Source organism: Protomyctophum bolini, assembly GCF_963924005.1.
Source record: "Protomyctophum bolini genome assembly, chromosome: 5".
NCBI lineage: Eukaryota > Metazoa > Chordata > Actinopteri > Myctophiformes > Myctophidae > Protomyctophum > Protomyctophum bolini.
The window spans coordinates 31,750,697-31,767,838 of record NC_137866.1 but is presented as its reverse complement, the minus strand read 5'-3'; the positions used below and the strand labels follow the sequence as shown (position 1 = coordinate 31,767,838).

At 42.5% G+C, this 17,142-nt stretch overlaps 2 protein-coding genes across 6 annotated transcripts in view; both read right to left on the bottom strand.

Moving 5' to 3' along the window:
• Positions 1-3,561, bottom strand: part of cep104 (centrosomal protein 104) — a 79,611-nt gene extending 76,050 nt beyond the window's left edge. The window contains exon 1 of the mRNA XM_080764097.1: positions 3,425-3,561. Coding sequence (XP_080620223.1) covers positions 3,425-3,503 — 79 coding nt within the window. The 5' untranslated portion in view covers positions 3,504-3,561. The remainder of the gene's footprint in view (positions 1-3,424) is intronic.
• A 4,264-nt stretch (positions 3,562-7,825) lies between these two features.
• mib2 (MIB E3 ubiquitin protein ligase 2) overlaps positions 7,826-17,142 on the bottom strand; it is a 74,104-nt gene continuing 64,787 nt past the window's right edge. For all 5 annotated transcript variants that reach the window (XM_080763199.1, XM_080763200.1, XM_080763201.1 and 2 more), the window contains exons 16-19: positions 12,438-12,619; positions 10,793-10,995; positions 10,057-10,122; positions 7,826-9,105 (exon numbers count right to left, since the gene is read on the bottom strand). In XM_080763199.1, the coding sequence (XP_080619325.1) occupies positions 8,864-9,105; positions 10,057-10,122; positions 10,793-10,995; positions 12,438-12,619 (693 nt within the window). In that variant the 3' untranslated portion in view covers positions 7,826-8,863. The remainder of the gene's footprint in view (positions 9,106-10,056; positions 10,123-10,792; positions 10,996-12,437; positions 12,620-17,142) is intronic.

The window sequence follows — 17,142 nt, the reverse complement described above, 5'->3', positions numbered from 1 at the left end:
TTTGTCGTCATCAGATTGGAGGTTGATTGATGTTGGTACCAACAGTCGTTGATCAACATAACAATTATTCTACATTCTCAAATTGTGTATAGATTTCTTGTACATTTAGCAAAGCAGATGTTTAACAATAATGTAAATATTGGTAAAAAATATTGGTAAATATTCATTTTACGCTCTCAAGAGTTAAAGATCTAATACAGGTCAACTCTCCATGTACCATTATGAATAGTTATACTTTAAAAAGGTTTACATTGTATGCTCTTGTGTGCATAACACTTCTATGCCCCTTTAAGAAGCCTCCATTGTTGAAGGTCAATGTTGTCCCCCAACATCGTTGTCAGCTTTAATCTTTCCCCAGTGGCCTCAAGATATACTAATTGAAATTTTGAGAGAATGCGAGACTATGGAATTCTTTGGCAACTTAAGTTGCCAAAGAATTCCATAGTCTCGCATTCTCTCAAAATTTGGCTCTCAATACGAAGGCATTTCGGTTGGCACCCGGGCTCTGTGCGCGCACCACTGGTCGCTAACCATGCTTTTTTACCGTCCCTCTCTGACTCATTATTTAAAGTATGGCATAGAAATGGTATTCACTCCTTCAAAGATCTTTATATTGATGGGTTATTTCCGACCTTTGAACAAATACGACGCAAATTCAATTTACCCCAATCACATTTCTTTAGATTTCTACAGATACGACATTTTTTAACACAACACACTGATTCATTTCCAAACATACCTCCCAACTCATCAATGGAATCTATATTTCTACCTGACCCACTGCTCAAAGGAGGTGTTTCTATTATTTATAACTCTCTCTCATGTTTGGATAATAATGCCTCCTTGGAGTATTTAAAAACTGCTTGGGAAAACGACTTAGGAATATCGATCACTGACGAGCAATGGTCTACATCTCAAAAGTTTGTGCACTCTTCTTCAGTATGCGCCAGGCACGGTCTTATACAGTTTAAAATATTACACAGATTACATTTGTCAAAGGAAAAACTCAACAGAATGTATCCAAATGTGAATCCAGCCTGCGACAGATGTGGCCAATCGCCGGCCACTCTAGCTCATATGTTCTGGCATTGCACAAAACTAAGATCTTATTGGCAAAGTATATTTAAATCACTGTCAGACATTGTTGAAAGACCTTTTGACCCGGATCCACTGACAGCAATTATGGGAGTCACAGGGCCCGGGGTCAAACTGTCTACTTTCCAATATAACATGGTAAAATATGTGACTCTACTGGCTCGCAGACTGATACTGTTGAATTGGAAACAAGCACAGGTTCCAACTCACACTTCACTGATGAAAGATGTTATGCATTACTTACAATTGGAAAAGATTAAGTTTGAATTGAGAGGGAGTGAAGATAGGTTCTACCAGACATGGCAACCCTTCATTGACTATTTTAATAGGTGTACGCTAACCCCTCCTACACAATAGCACAATAGAAAATTGGAAAGAAAGAAAAGGAACTGAAAGAAAAGGAACTGAGTGTTTTTTCTTTATTTTATTTTTTATTATTTAAAAAAGAATGTCTAACTTACTTAATTCACAACATGTTGGAAGTTTGAGAGCAAGAATGTCTGTCCTGTTGTCTGTTCACACTTGTCATTGTTTAACTGTTTTTTGTTTTTTCATGTTTATCACACTTATGTTTTTTTGTTATACTGTATGTGGAACATTTACATTGCCTGTTATTTTTTTCATTTTTATTTAACTGAATTACTTATCATTATCTAATCTGAAATTGTCGAACAAAAATGCCTAATAAAAACAGTGTTAAAAAAAAAGAAGCCTCCATTGTTGTTTGGGGGATGTCCAGTTATGGATGGCTAATACTTCCATCAACACATTTGCATGTGAGACATTTGACATTTCATTGAGGGCAGTTTGAACCAGTCACTTTATTCTCCCCTCCATAAAACAGTTAATACAAACAAGTCTCCTGAACAACCTTCTAGGCTACAAGACGCAATTCCAGTGTCTTATAATAATTTACTATCATATGTGGTCGATAAATTACATCAAACCACGGCGAGCTGTCCACAGATCTCGACGAGCTGTCCACCGGTCCGGCGACATGTCTTCACGTTTTTGAGTGGTGCAAACAATCCTATAGACAGCTATGTGTGTGGCTGTGTCCCTGTCCCTGGGTCTGTCCCCGTGTCCCTGGATGTGTCCGAGCACGAAAACAGCTTTATAGCGTTTGTTCACCAGTCACCACCAAGTGTCACTGTTGCACAGCCTAACACACAGACACACACACACACACACACACACACAGGCCAGGGAGGAAGGCTTGTACAGTACAGTACACCTACAGTACATAACAGTACAGTACAGTACAGAAATTACAGTACCACTCACTTCAGACGGATCTGATTTTAAAATTTGCGGCGAGTGCTCTCCACTTTTCGCCACGGCGAGATGAAACCGGCGAGTTCTCCGGTATTCGATGGAATAGGGGTTTGCTCCGTCCACTCCAAGCATCGACCTGCGGTATTGCAGTAGGTCTACCTCTAGGAATGGTGCACCCCCTCTACTTATGGTGGTGACAAGGCGTCAGTCACCGTCAATTAAAAAATGTATCCTACTAAAACCAATTTCTTAAAATACAACTTAATATTTATTTTTTCTCTAGGCAGAGTATTTTACAGTTTGCTAATTCAAAAGTTACAACTATTACTACTACTAGCCTACTACTACTAGTTTGTTGTTGCGGTGGTGAAACTTTGAATTTCTTTATTATAAACTTTCACAACAGTTCACAAAGTACAAATATAATTATGAAAAAGCAAGTTGTTGTAGGCTATGTGGGGATCATTAATTGTGGGGTCACTATATCCTACTAAAACCAATTTCTTATATACTAGTTGAAATTGAAAATGCAACTTAATATTTCTTATTATTTTGTAAGCTAGCCTAGTCCAACTGCATGGCTCTCATTGACCCCATCATCACAGGGCGGCTGTGGCTCAGGAGGTAGAGCACCAGGTGTCCAATGATCCCTGGGTCGGAGGTTGGTATCCCGGCTCCTCCTCCTGTCCACATGTGGAAGTGCATGTCCTTCGGCAGCTCGAATACCATATTAGCACCATTATAAAGCGCTTTGAGCACTTGGAAAAGTACTATAAAAATGCAATTCATTATTAATCCACCGAATATAGTTTGCCTTTGCCTCCCAGTGTCCTAATGGTCTCCACCAGGAGGATAGGAGAGTGTGTGATGTTTGGCAAAATATTTAGGAGTAATTTAAACATTCTGCCTTAAGAGATGCAGAAATTAACTAGAAAAAGTGCCCTTCTGGGCACTGTGCGACGAAACTGACTGAAATGGGTGACTGAGATGGCTGGACAGCGAACATGACGTAGATGTAGATTGTAGATAATGTTAGTGACGGTTATGATATTACTTTCTGTGAGGATGAGGTTGGATCCATCCTGCCAAAGGAAGCTGTAACACTGATCCTTGCTTTGATTTGCAAGCACCATTAGGGGGCGCCATCATCCCTTAAATGACAAGACTCACACACACACACACACACACACACACACGCACACACACAATTTGCCGATTTAAATACAACAGTATATCACATATATATATGAAGGATTTTATGAGAAGTGTGTAGTTATAACTACACACTTCTCATAAAATCCTTCAAGTAATCTAAAAGGTTCAAACAAATGTGAAACAAAACAAAAACTTCACATCATGTCAAATTGTAGTTGACTTTGAGCTATTTAAGAATTGGCCCTGACATTGAGAGGCTAGTGCATTTGTTATAAGGTTTTATCTTGTCCTCCTGACTCCTGGACATGTTGAGCTGAACACAGAGACAGCCCCTGGCATGATTGTCTCAGTATAGGCCCATTGGACTTGCATACTGTACACATGATGGATTGTCAATGTACTGTAAGCAGAAGGTGCACAGCACACAGATCCTTGTGAGGTGCCAGCCAACGGGAAAAATATGAATGATTTAAAAATGTATACATGCACACTCGTGGGCCTGTGTCAGCGTAACTAAAACTAACATTGTTCAGCCTCCTAGGCTATGCATCACAAGAAGGGTGTCAGGACAAAATCACTTAAACAAATTACTAAAATGATTGATATATATGGAAACAGATTATATTAAAAGCTTTGGACAAGAGTCAAATGTATGGTGGAGGTATAGTGATCATTATACATTCATATAAAAAGGTAAAGCTTAACATAAACCAGGCTAAATATACAAGAGGAAAATCGCTAGCATTATTAGCATTCGTTAGCTTCCATTTCCAACTAACGTAGACATTTTCATAACAGTAAAATGCAAAAGACCGATAACATTAGCAAGACAGGATCATCGCAAAGCCATCAATACCATTACCTTATAATGTACCGGTCGAAATTAAATATTGTAGCCGTAGATCAGAAGAGGTCCATAGAAACCCTGTTGAAGACACAAACACAGTTCTTATATGAGGCAATCTAAAATCTCCCTATGGGGATTACAATGCAAATAAAAAGTGCATGAACCCATGGATTTGCGCCCTCCACCGATATTGACGTCAGACTTCGGTGCTCTATTGTCGCTTCACTGTCTTGGGACCCCCGCAAAACCACTGTGCTTACTGACCTTGGTACAATGATGTCATCACATTCTCAGAAAGGACGTCACTGGTAAAGCGCTGAGTCATTATGCAGAGTCATCATCAGGGACCCTAAAACAATTAGGAGAACCTGTCCTTGAAATGTCAAATGACAAAATGTAAAAAAAAGAAGAACTAAAAACGTTTTAAAAAAAATAAACAATCATACACATTTATTTATAAAGCACATTTCAATATGACAAAAAAAAGTTGTAGCATAAATTGCATCAGCTTTGTGAAGGCCAATAAAGGAGGCAGGCTACATGAAATTAGTCACTGTACAATTGACTGCAAATGAAATAAAAAAAGTAAAAGCCTGGTACCGAGGCTACTGTTACTCATACTGACACGACACCAGGTCCTTAGAAAACGGTTCAATATTTATTGCAAAATATTTTTGTACAGAATACAACTGAAAAAACACCAACAGAGGAGGAATGGACAGTAAGGCCAACTTCATAACTCCGAGAGCTGTAACTGCACACACACACCAATAGTAACATTTTGTCAATGTGTTGCTTTAATAGTATTTCTCTTCAACAGGGTTTCCTCATAGCAACTGAACTGAACCGCCTTGTTAAATCCCCCCCCCCCCCAAAAAAAAACTCTTTGAAAAATTATTGCCTTTGCACTCACCGCTTGCTTGACCTAATTTAGAACATCAAATGACAATCTTTTCCATGTTTCATGATTGCTGTAAGAAATTTGATTGATATTGTCACACAGAAAAAAAAGGAAAAAAAAGATCCAGACCATGAAGGATAGATAAGGTGTTTTGGGACAGACTTTGATATCAGCTGTCATTCAGGACACAACTAGGAGATTCCCGAGCATTACAGCTTGAGGACAAAGAATATAGCATCATTACACTGTCGTCCAAGCTCATCCTCTTCTAAGACCAGCAAAACTGAATGAATTGATAAAACTGTAACACCCCACTTTATGCAAACCAAACCCAAACGTAACCAATATCTTCAACGCGTACAAGATTCGAGTTCTGTTAGTGTAACTGACGTTGTTCAAATACCTTAAACCCCACGTAGGCTTGGCGGGGTTTCAGTGTAGTGCGTCTAGAGTAAAACTAGGGCGTGCATTCGCATGCACATCCTCATGCGATTTGGCACTGGTGTATTAGTACTTTCCTCAAAGTAAAACCTTGTGGTTAAAATCCTCTCTGTCTCTTCATCTCGCTCTCGATAATTAATTAAAATGTCTTTACAACTTTTCCACATAAAAAGGCAGAGTGAGACAGGATATACATTATTTTCTTCTGACATTCAAATGTACATCTTTAACATTGGCTCTCCCAAAATGTGGGATCTACAGAAGAAAACAACCAAAAAAAGAAAAGAAAAAAACCTGTCTCTGAAATGTTTCTTTTTTTTATATATCATAGAAAAAATTAAATAAAGATTAAAATAGATACATTTTTTCCTCTTATATGCATAAGCCCTTCAAGAAAACAAACACATTACAAAGGATGAAGTTGATGTACAATCCAGAATGTTGGTGGTGCGTACGATCCTTGTCTGCAGCTAAAACAGCAGATAAGGGGATATAGGGCAGTGGTTCCCAAAGTGGGGTTCTTGAGGAAGTTCAGGGGTCCTTGAGGGAGTTCCAGGGGGTCCCCAGCTAAATTATAGTTTGGAACCAAATGGACCCTTATGGGTCTGTAACTCTGAGAGTGTACATATGGAACCAAATTCTCTTATGGGGGTCCCTGGCATGTCTTTTCAAATGGGGGTCCGCCGGCCAATTAGTGCCAATTTGGGGGTCCTTGACATGAAATAGTTTGGGAACCACTGACATAGGGGGGTATCTTCTCAAATAGACCTGACGAGGATGGTGGACAGGTAGACTACGAATCTGGAGTAGCAATTGTTTTGCCCTTCTAATTCAATACTGTACAATACATCTGTTTGATAAATAAAATAATGCAAGTCTCTTCCTTTCAACTGGGTGACCCCAGGGACTGTTGTGCGTAACACAACTCGACACAAATTTAATAGAAGATGGATCTCGGAGGAGGGGCCATGAACAGATACACAATACCAGCGAATGCTTCTGGGTGATGGTAGTGTCGTCTGATTTCAGTTATTCATTTTTTGTTTTTTTAAAGTCTGAGGAAAATGAGGCTCTTCTGTTTTGTCGCGGGGGCCAATGGTCCTGCTCAAGAAACATTCATTTCACAAAAGAGCAAATTTGGAGTTTAAATTTAATCGTTTTCATCGGCCATTAAGTTAGCGTAACGTTCGTGAGGTTGTTAATTAATTATATGCATGATAATATGACCTGTCATAAATGTCCTTTCCTCTTTGGTGAACACACACCAAAAAAATTCAGATAAATCACCGACAAGGGGGCACTCTTAAAACCTTTTGTGGATATCACAAGTGCTTTCAATGATTCGATACCCTGAGTAGAGGATGTAGGCTTGGGGTGAAGTTCAGTAGAAACAAAGAGTTTAGCTAAGCAAAAAAAGAAGAAGAAAAAAAGAATGACATTACTATGCAATAAGACCTTTCACACATAAATAAAACCTGTACTAATTACTTGTACATTAAAAACCACAAATGTAACCAAAAAACACCCACGACAACAGTAATTTTCAGCTTTACAATATGCATATACTCATGCATATATAGTTGTGTATTTCCCCTTGCATACAGTATATATATGTATATATATATAATATATACAGTATATATATGTATTTCCCCTTGCATACAGGCGAGTGGTTGGGGACTACATAAGAGAGCCTTAAGCTATACCATCACCCTCTCCATAGACTAACACTGATTACAAAGAGATCGATACAAATGAGAGAGCAAACATACTTCACAGGAATCATGGTGGGAAGTCATTGGGACTGGGTTCTCTGTGGGCTTGTAAACGGGTGTTTGGGAGGGGGAGCAGACAGGTAGAAAGATGGGTAACAGACATCCACTAAAAGCAGCAAAGATAAAGGGGGGGATTTATAAGAGGTGGGTAGGGGAGCGACACATCCCCTTTGTTTTATAAGAGGTGGGTAGGGGAGCGACACATCCCCTTTGTTTTATAAGAGGTGGGTAGGGGAGCGACACATCCCCTTTGTTTTATAAGAGGTGGGTAGGGGAGCGACACATCCCGTTGTTTTATAAGAGGTGGGTAGGGGAGCGACACATCCCGTTGTTTTATAAGAGGTGGGTAGGGGAGCGACACATCTCCTTTGTTTTATAAGAGGTGGGTAGGGGAGCGACACATCCCCTTTGTTTTATAAGAGGTGGGTAGGGGAGCGACACATCTCCTTTGTTTTATAAGAGGTGTGTAGGGGAGCGACACATCTCCTTTGTTTTATAAGAGGTGGGTAGGGGAGCAAAACATCTCCTTTGTTTTACAAGAGGTGGGTAGGGGAGCGACACATCTCCTTTGTTTTATAAGAGGTGGGTAGGGGAGCGACACATCTCCTTTGTTTTATAAGAGGTGGGTAGGGGAGCGACACATCTCCTTTGTTTTATAAGAGGTGGGTAGGGGAGCGACACATCTCCTTTGTTTTATAAGAGGTGGGTAGGGGAGCGACACATCTCCTTTGTTTTATAAGCTTCCATCACAGACGTCCTCCTTGTGCACCGATTTTTTAGAGTTAGAGAGGGTGTGACATCGAGGTCAACCTTCACGACCACAATGTCCTTAACACATCACACCGAGCGGAGGGGTTAGGTTAGGTTAGGTTAGGGAGTGGGTGCGTGCGTCTCCCTCGTACGCAAAAAACGAGGGGACGATGAATAACAGCGCCTACGTGGCTGCGCGTGTTCTCCGCAACCGCAAACGACTAAATCCTTGAACAATTGGGTGGAAACAGTTGTAGCTGATGGGGGGCTCTCCGCGGTAGAAATATAACACAGTTATCATCCACAAGCCTCCGCTCGCACGCAGGGATGTTCCGGGGGTGTGGTGGGGTGGGTTTCGGGTGGGTGTGGCAGGTGACAACCCAGTCTCACCCGAACACGGTGAAATAGCACGGATTGACAATATCCGTGCATACAATACTAGCGAACCAGTAGTAGTATAATATGTACCGGATTAGGGGTTTTTCTAGGCGTGTATGAACGGAAATGCCAATCCGTGCTATTTCACCGTGTTTGGGTGAGATCGGGGCTGCATGGGTGATGCGGTTAGACGAGGCGCGCGGGGGTGGGGGGGAGGGGGTGGACAACGGGCCAGGGGGGAGGTCGTCACACAAACAGCTGGATGCGTTCGCGGATGGTCTGCCGGCAGATGGGGCAGGTCTTGAGCGCGGCGCTGCAGTCGATGCAGGAGGCGTGGCCGCACTGGAACACCAGCTTGATCTGGTTGTCGATGCAGATGGGGCAGGTGATGCGCTCCTCCATCTGACGGTAGCGCGACTGCAGCTGCTCCAGAAGATTGTGCTGCTCAGAGTTCTCCGTGCCGGGGCTGCACTCCACCTCGGTCTGGTCTGCAGAGGGGAAGAGGGAGAGGTCAATGACTGGCCTTTTGTTTATTAAAATGTTTCTACGTCAGTGGTTCTCAAACGTCTTCATGTCGAGAACCCCTAGAATTATATGGATTTGGGCGCCAACCTCCATCACAAAATATGTTGTTCCAGGAACCCAACTGTGTGTGGCATAATAACGAAAACACTGCCTTCACTGTGTTTTCTTTTAACTCTGGGAACAGAAACAGTCCTGGAAAGACCCACTTCCATAATGTAATTAAGCAAGTAAGAGATGTACTTTGGCCCTAAACATAAAGCGATTTAACGATGATCAGCAATATGTTTTATAGACATTCTAGGAGTCAGTGGAAGCCACTGTAGAGATGTGCACATTGGTGTAATGAGCTCACGGTTCTTAGTTCTACTTGGAACTCTAGCGGCCGGCTACATCTTAAACGAGCTGCAACTGTCTGACAGCTTTGACCAGAGAGAGTATTCTAACCATTGGTTCACAACATTTTTAGAGTACCACCTAAGAAGATAATTGGCTCTTCATGTACCACCATAATAAAATGAAATGTATTATTAATTTATTTAGTTAAATTACAGGAGCGTATACGGTAGGGGGAAGGAAGGAGAAGTCTTTCTAAGAGTTGTTTGGGCCACGAACCCTCCAACTCTTGCTATATATGTTAATACGCAAGCTTTGTTAACAACTTGATGTGAATATAGATCTGAATCATAAGTACACCAATTAGAATTGCCAAATAAAAAGCAGCACTAATTCACTTTGTACCGCGTGTACTGCAGACTATGAATTGTGATGGTAAGTTATTCAAAAGCTAAAAAAAAAAAAAAAAGAACAGCAAGACATGAAAATACACTGATACATTCAAGACAGGGATTTCTTTGCCTGGACAATTGGGTTATTTTGGGTTGTATGGATCACATAACCAATAACGTCAGGTTTACCTTGTCTGATCTTCTTAGTGATGGTGACCTGGCATTTAATGCATTTCTTCATTCGATGGGCACACTCTGTTAGGAAGACAATGAACAAGGCTCAGCCAGTTGAGTACACACTACTTCAATCTCTAGACTTCCAACTCTTCCAACAATTGTATATCGTTGATGTCGAGCGGAAATGTTAACCTTTCAGGATTCAAATTCAAAAATGGCAAATCGACAAGTTTGCTGAGCTTGTAGATCTGCCACAGACCTCCCTTTGATAAATTATTTGGTCTGTGGGATCCCAATCTAAGAACATTTTAATAAGGTGTATGTCCTGAACTGTCTAGGGAAATGTAGGTATAGATAACAGTGGAAACTCTGATCATAATGGACACATTATTGTATGATTCTAGTAGTACTTGTAGGCTGGATGTTATAATGATGAAGATGAACTATCAGTCATGTATCTGGGGACCCCTGGAACTCCCTTAGTAAAAGTAAAACTCATGTACCGAGCAGGCGGATCTTTCTTCTTATCAAACTTTATCTATTGAAAAGTAGCAGATATACAAGCTCGTACATCTGATATTTTCGAAAAATCGTGAAAACAAAAAGCAAATCTATGAATATACAGTATAGTCTTTGAACAGAGAGCGTCTTTAGGTCAAATATTTGCTTCTGGGGGAGTCCCTGTCAAAAAATGTTTTCAGAGTCCCTAAGCCCTTCTCTGTGCATCACATACTATAGTAAATAGTACCTTCGCAGGCGACGCTGTGCTGACAGGGGCAGAAGAGGACGAGCAGGGCCAGCTCGGAGCAGATGAGGCACTCGCTGGGGCCCGGCGGCATCATGGGCAGCAGCGCCAGGTTGGTCATGGTGTTGGGCGTGGTGTGGACACGCCGCAGGCTGGCACTGCCCAGGCCCTGCTGGCCACACGTGATGGCCTGCAGCCGCTGCAACCTGTGTGGAGCGACGACAATGGTACACAGAAACACACCGGGCGTCACTGAGTGTGGTGGCCGCCGCTACGGCAGTGGTTTTCAACCTTCAGTTGACCCTGAAACACGGGCCGAAACACCTTTTATTTTTGGACGCAGAGCCAACCGCAGATGTGACACACGCTGGATTCACATCCTGTTTGGGCGTCTTAGATGCTAAATAAATAGCATCAATGCTAGCGAGCTAAAATGAAGCCATCCCTGCTCTAGAAAGCGCCAATGTTCCCATCTACAGTAGATCACCGGATAATTAGCAAAGACCTCCGAACATCGCGCGTTTTATCCAAACCATGGAGAGCTCCGTAGATTGAGATATTCAGGTTTTTAGTCAGCCTGTATAATGGGAGGTGAACGGCAGTGCGGATGCGCAAACCCATCTAGCATCACTAAAGAAGGAAAGGCCAAGCCAAAAATAAAATAAAAATAAATACGCAATCCGGTTTCACGGTTTGATATCAATAATAAAGCTCATCTGACGGAACGTTGCGCCAATAGCAGTTGCCGGTTGGATTCCAACTGGCGGAACGTTCTATCATGAGCAGTTAACTTGTTAAAAATTAGAGAGCTTTTTTGTGCCTGGCCCAAGCCCCCGACCCTAAACAAACCCCCCACCCAAGCTTCCGTGCCTACACAATGCAACTGTATGTGTTATGATGTCTTCATCCCCCCCCCATCCATCTGCTTCCCCCCCCCCATCCCCCATTCTCTCTTTCTTTCTTTTTTTCTATGATGCAAGAAAGATGTATTTGGCGCTGCACTGTGGCGACATGGACTAGGGCTACGCTTGCATGCGGGCCCTTTGTCTAAGACAAATTTCTTCCTCGGGAGACTAATAAAGTATACAATACAATACAATATACCTGTGCTTGTCATAGTGAAGGGGTGAGTGTACCTGTGCTTGTCATAGTGAAGGGGTGAGTGTACCTGTGCTTGTCATAGTGAAGGGGTGAGTGTACCTGTGCTTGTCATAGTGAAGGGGTGAGTGTACCTGTGCTTGTCATAGTGAAGGGGTGAGTGTACCTGTGCTTGTCATAGTGAAGGGGTGAGTGTACCTGTGCTTGTCATAGTGAAGGGGTGAGTGTACCTGTGCTTGTCATAGTGAAGGGGTGAGTGTACCTGTGCTTGTCATAGTGAAGGGGTGAGTGTACCTGTGCTTGTCATAGTGAAGGGGTGAGTGTACCTGTGCTTGTCATAGTGAAGGGGTGAGTGTACCTGTGCTTGTCATAGTGAAGGGGTGAGTGTACCTGTGCTTGACATAGTGAAGGGGTGAGTGTACCTGTGCTTGTCATAGTGAAGGGGTGAGTGTACCTGTGCTTGTCATAGTGAAGGGGTGAGTGTACCTGTGCTTGTCATAGTGAAGGGGTGAGTGTACCTGTGCTTGTCATAGTGAAGGGGTGAGTGTACCTGTGCTTCTCAGAGAAGCTCTTGATGAGCTGCAGCACCATGGCGTTTTCGGCCACCAGGTCCAGAGGACTCTTGCCCTTGTGGTTGGCGTAGTTGACGTCGGCGCCCTCTTGTGCCAGGAAGCAGGCGATGGCGGCCCCGACGCTCAGCTCCGCGTTGCCCAGGAGGCCTGAGGCATTCAGCTGTGGGCCGGCAGATGGAAGGACAATTTACCATTTAGGCATTTAGCAGACACTCTTAAGCCCGAGCGACTTACAGTAAGCAAGAACAACACATGGTAATGCTTCCAATAGATATAAATACTCATCAAGATTCATAAGTAAGCTAAGAACCTAACATCCGTCTAACAGTTGAATATCTATATCATGAAACTATGCGTATACACTATAGAGTGCTATGTCTGCATCTAAATTACACAAGTTAAGGAGGGAGGGAGGGGACAAGAGGACAAGCAATGATGACGCTGAATGTGTTTGAACCAATTGTGTAGGAGCATCAACCGGGATTACCGACCCACGGGTGCCATTGTTTACCCCGACAGTAATAATTGGCACTGATCCCCGTTTAAAAGAGCCATAGCCACACGGTCGGGTCAGGCAAGTTTAGTCCATTGATAAGTCTCTGAAGACAGACGCGTTGGCTCCCACGATTATCAACTGCTTCTGTCACACACTCGTGGAAATAAGTGTTCACTCCTTCACTCCTACTAGTGAAGCCTACCGTGTCTAGCTAGCTGCTTAGCAGAAATAGAGCAGAAATTCTCAGAGTAAAAGCTGCCATATCTGTGCGGCACCCCGAGCTGCTATTTTGAAAGAAATCCCGGCGCTGATTGTGTTAACGATTTAAAAGAAATAGCAGATCTACAAGCTCGTAGCTTGTAGATCTTGTAGATCTGCTATTTTTCAACAGCTAAAGTATAACATAATGCTTAAAACACCAAAAGGGGTTCCCGTCCTGAATGGATTTAATTACAGACCGTGCAGCATTTGAAGACCGTGCGAGAGATACTGACCCTATGGTAATTGTACAATAAGACTACCAGACGGAGGAGAAAAAATAAAGAATAAAGGCCAATGTTGGAGGCCAACAACAACAGACAGAGTTGGTAATTGAACTAAAGCCACGTGGACCTGAGCTGTCCGGCTCAGGTCAATGTGGACAGACCCAGATCCAATCAGTGTACAAGAGAACTCCCCCGATATCTGCTGCTGACTGAGGTGAAAACAGCCCCTAGCACTCAGCCTGGCCAAACGCAGGTACTGTTAGGAGAGTGTGTGCGTGTGTGCGTGTGTGCGTGCATGTGTGTGTGTGTGTGTGTGTGTGTGCGTGCGAATGTGTTTGTCTCAACCTTGGCAGGTTCCCAGGCGTGGATGAGGGGTGCTGCAGTGTTTGGGGTCAGACTGACGAGAAAGGACACCTTTCAGCGGTCCCATTATATCTGCCGCAACACTCAACAGTGATCACAAACCAGACATCAGGCTGGACGGGAACGGCTTTTGGTGTTTTAAGCATTTCAGCTATTGAAAAATAGCAAATCTACAAGCTATGAACTGAAAAATCGTGAACATGTGGCGCAAATCTTTGAATATATATTCTTTCAGAGCGAACGTTTTGCTTCTGGTCCCTGGAACAACATATTTTCAGATGGTGGTCGGCGGCCAATTTACATATAGTTTCTGGAGTCCTTGACATGAAATATTGATCACCACTGATATAGAAACATATAGGTATTTCAGAAAGGATTTTTTAAATTTCGAAGTCAGGTCTAAATGGTTTAAGACATGAGGAGAACTGTTATCTTATACTCCACTGGTTCCCAAACACCGGGTCGGGACCCATTTGTGGGTTGCGGACACATTCTTTTTGTGGGTCTCTTTATATCGTTATTAAATATATATATATTCCCAAATAAACCAAACAAATTAAAAATAAAATGCTTTTTTCATTTTTTTTCCTGTAATTTCATGGAGAAATAACTGAGAAATTCTATAAATTAGAAAACTAAATGTTCAAGAAGTAGCTTCACGGCGCGTTGTGGGCATGTAAATTGGCTATTTTCACTACTTTGGGTCCCGGGCAAACATCACATTTATCTTTAATTTCGACATTGAGAACCAGCGATGTAGTCTTTGATAGTCACTGAAGACCATGACGATTATGTTACGACGCTGTAAAAATCCCCCAGCATTAATTTATCTTACGGGTCCACTTGGTTACACGTGCACTCGAACACAGACAATTTTTAAAGTGTAGGAACGTTAGACCGACTGCTGCCACCTGAGATGAGGTTATACTATCCTTCAGCTCTGCCGCTATGGAGAGGATCTTTCTGCAACGTGTCCTTCAGCCATCATCCAAGGGCTCCTGAGCATTTGCGTAATGGCTGTTGCTCGTTGTGCCCTCGTTAGTCTGTGACTAGAGGAATGCTAACGATGCCACACGTGAAGGACGTTATAGAGCACCGAAGTCTGACGTCAATATCAGTAGAGGGCGCAAATTCACGGGTTCATGCACTTCTTTATTTGTATTTTTCTGCATTTTTATTTGCATTGTAATCCCCATAGGGGGGTTTTAGATCGCCTCATATAATAACTGTGTTATAAACACGTCATCCCGAGCCGTTTCACTCATATGGATATGAAGAATCAACTGACTGAGAGAAAACGCTATTGTTATTTGTTACTGCTACTGAATTAGTTAAATCTTCGCTAGAAACAGACTGTATCATATATGAGTGACTGACTGTCTTAAACGATACAGACACCTCCCTGACAATAACGCAGAGACACCTTGTTTATTTTTGGACCACGACGCTTATATGAAACGATCTTAAGATGACCCCATGTTATTCTCCATAGAGAAATTACTTCCATGAACCAGGTAGAACCAGGGGATGAGCGAGTGATGTCGTCAGGACGATTTATAGGCTGCATTATGTATAGTATGTGTGTGGATAAAACGTAATTTCGTCCAATCTGTATGGCAGAGTATGTTAATCCATTCTGGGGCGGGAACCCCTTTTGGTGTTTTAAGCATTTTATACTTTAGTTATTGAAAAATAGCAGATCTACAAGCTCATAGCGCAGCACCGAGTGCCGCGCTACGAGCTATAGTAGGTCTGCTATTTTTGAAAAATCGTGAAAATGTGTGCAAATCTTTGAATATATCTTTTTTCCCTGTCTTTATTTCTGACTTCAGGAAGCATCTCGATTGGAATATAAACGCTTCTAGATAGTTGAGATGTGACAGCCTGAAGTAGTAATGGAAGATTATACCTCGCGGTTTTGGAGGGAAATGGAAGGCGGGGCTTTTCAGAGTAAAATAAGCTGGCACTCTAGCGCCATTATTTTGAAGAATTCCCTGGCAAAAAAAATTGTTAACGAGTTGCCCGAGTTAATTAATTGTAGAACACTTTCCCTGCGATTCGCGAGTTTCCCGGGTTATGTTTTCATTGTTTAATCCACATATTAATCAGTATTAAGTCATACGGGCAATCCACAGGACAGAATGGAGGTCCGTCGCGCCGGCGTGCAAAGGGTTCCGAGAAATTGAGTCCCATTGTTTACAATGGCGAATTTGCCGGAGGAACAAGACGTGCGCTGAGGGGGCTGTTGTTGTGATCACTGCTATGGGATATTGTTCTACACTACGACAAGCCATTACACCGTTTTAAAGGGGATTTTCATGACAAGCAACTCAGCGGTTTGTGCACTGGCTGTTCAAAGGTAACTCTATACTTAAGCAGTCTAGGGTAGTAGACCGCCGTACATTGCACGCATTCAACCTTCTACGAGAGGTTATTGGACTTTACTTTGGATGTATAGTGGTTAATTGGAGTAGTCAGCTCAGTAGGGTGGGGGTAGGGAACTGTGATGGGGAAATTGTGCATTTGTTTGTTTAACTCTATGTAATGTGTTTTTTTGTTCTGTATTTATGTTTTGCTTTGTATTTATTTCCTGATGTTTCTTTGAAGATTTTGTTTAGTATTTGTGCTGCCATGTGGTTGTGGGGGGAAAAATATATGTGAATAATTGCTTTGAAAATGCTATGTGGTGAAGAAAAATCAATAAACATATGTTTAAAAATATATATATATAACTTCTACAATTGCTGTGGCTGTTATTTGGTCTCCCTGCTGTTCCGTTGAGACATTTAGATCCTTTGTCTAGGTTGGACACGGCCTTTGACACCATCCTATTTCTGGTTTGACGATGCAGTTTGGGTTTCTAGCAGCTCAGTGGTCAAAATGTCAGCACTTGCACAGGAGATCAAATCCAGGCATAGAACAGGAACGTTACGTAGTGCTGCTTTAAGCACAAATACGAGAAGGCCCCCCCACCTCGCACGCGCGCGCACGCAGAGTGTGACAAATATTCGATAGAGAACAATAAAAGACTCGCCTTCAAAGCAGTCAAAATGTGTCCTTTTTCCTCCTCTTTGAACTCGCCCACTGTCCTCATCTCTCACTCTGCACCTGCCACCACTTAGGCCATTAACAATCTCCGCCCACTTCCTTCTGTCAGACCATTGTTGACACAACAAAGCAAACTCCTTTCTCCTTCCCTGTTCCTAATCTATAGTATATCCTATGTGTTTACTCTCTCCTCCTACCCACAGCCTGACCTCTCTCACCTCACTCTCCGCTATTCCACAGTAAAAGAGAATTCCTTTCTCCTCCATGCCTTAATTCACTCCCTTTTTGAGC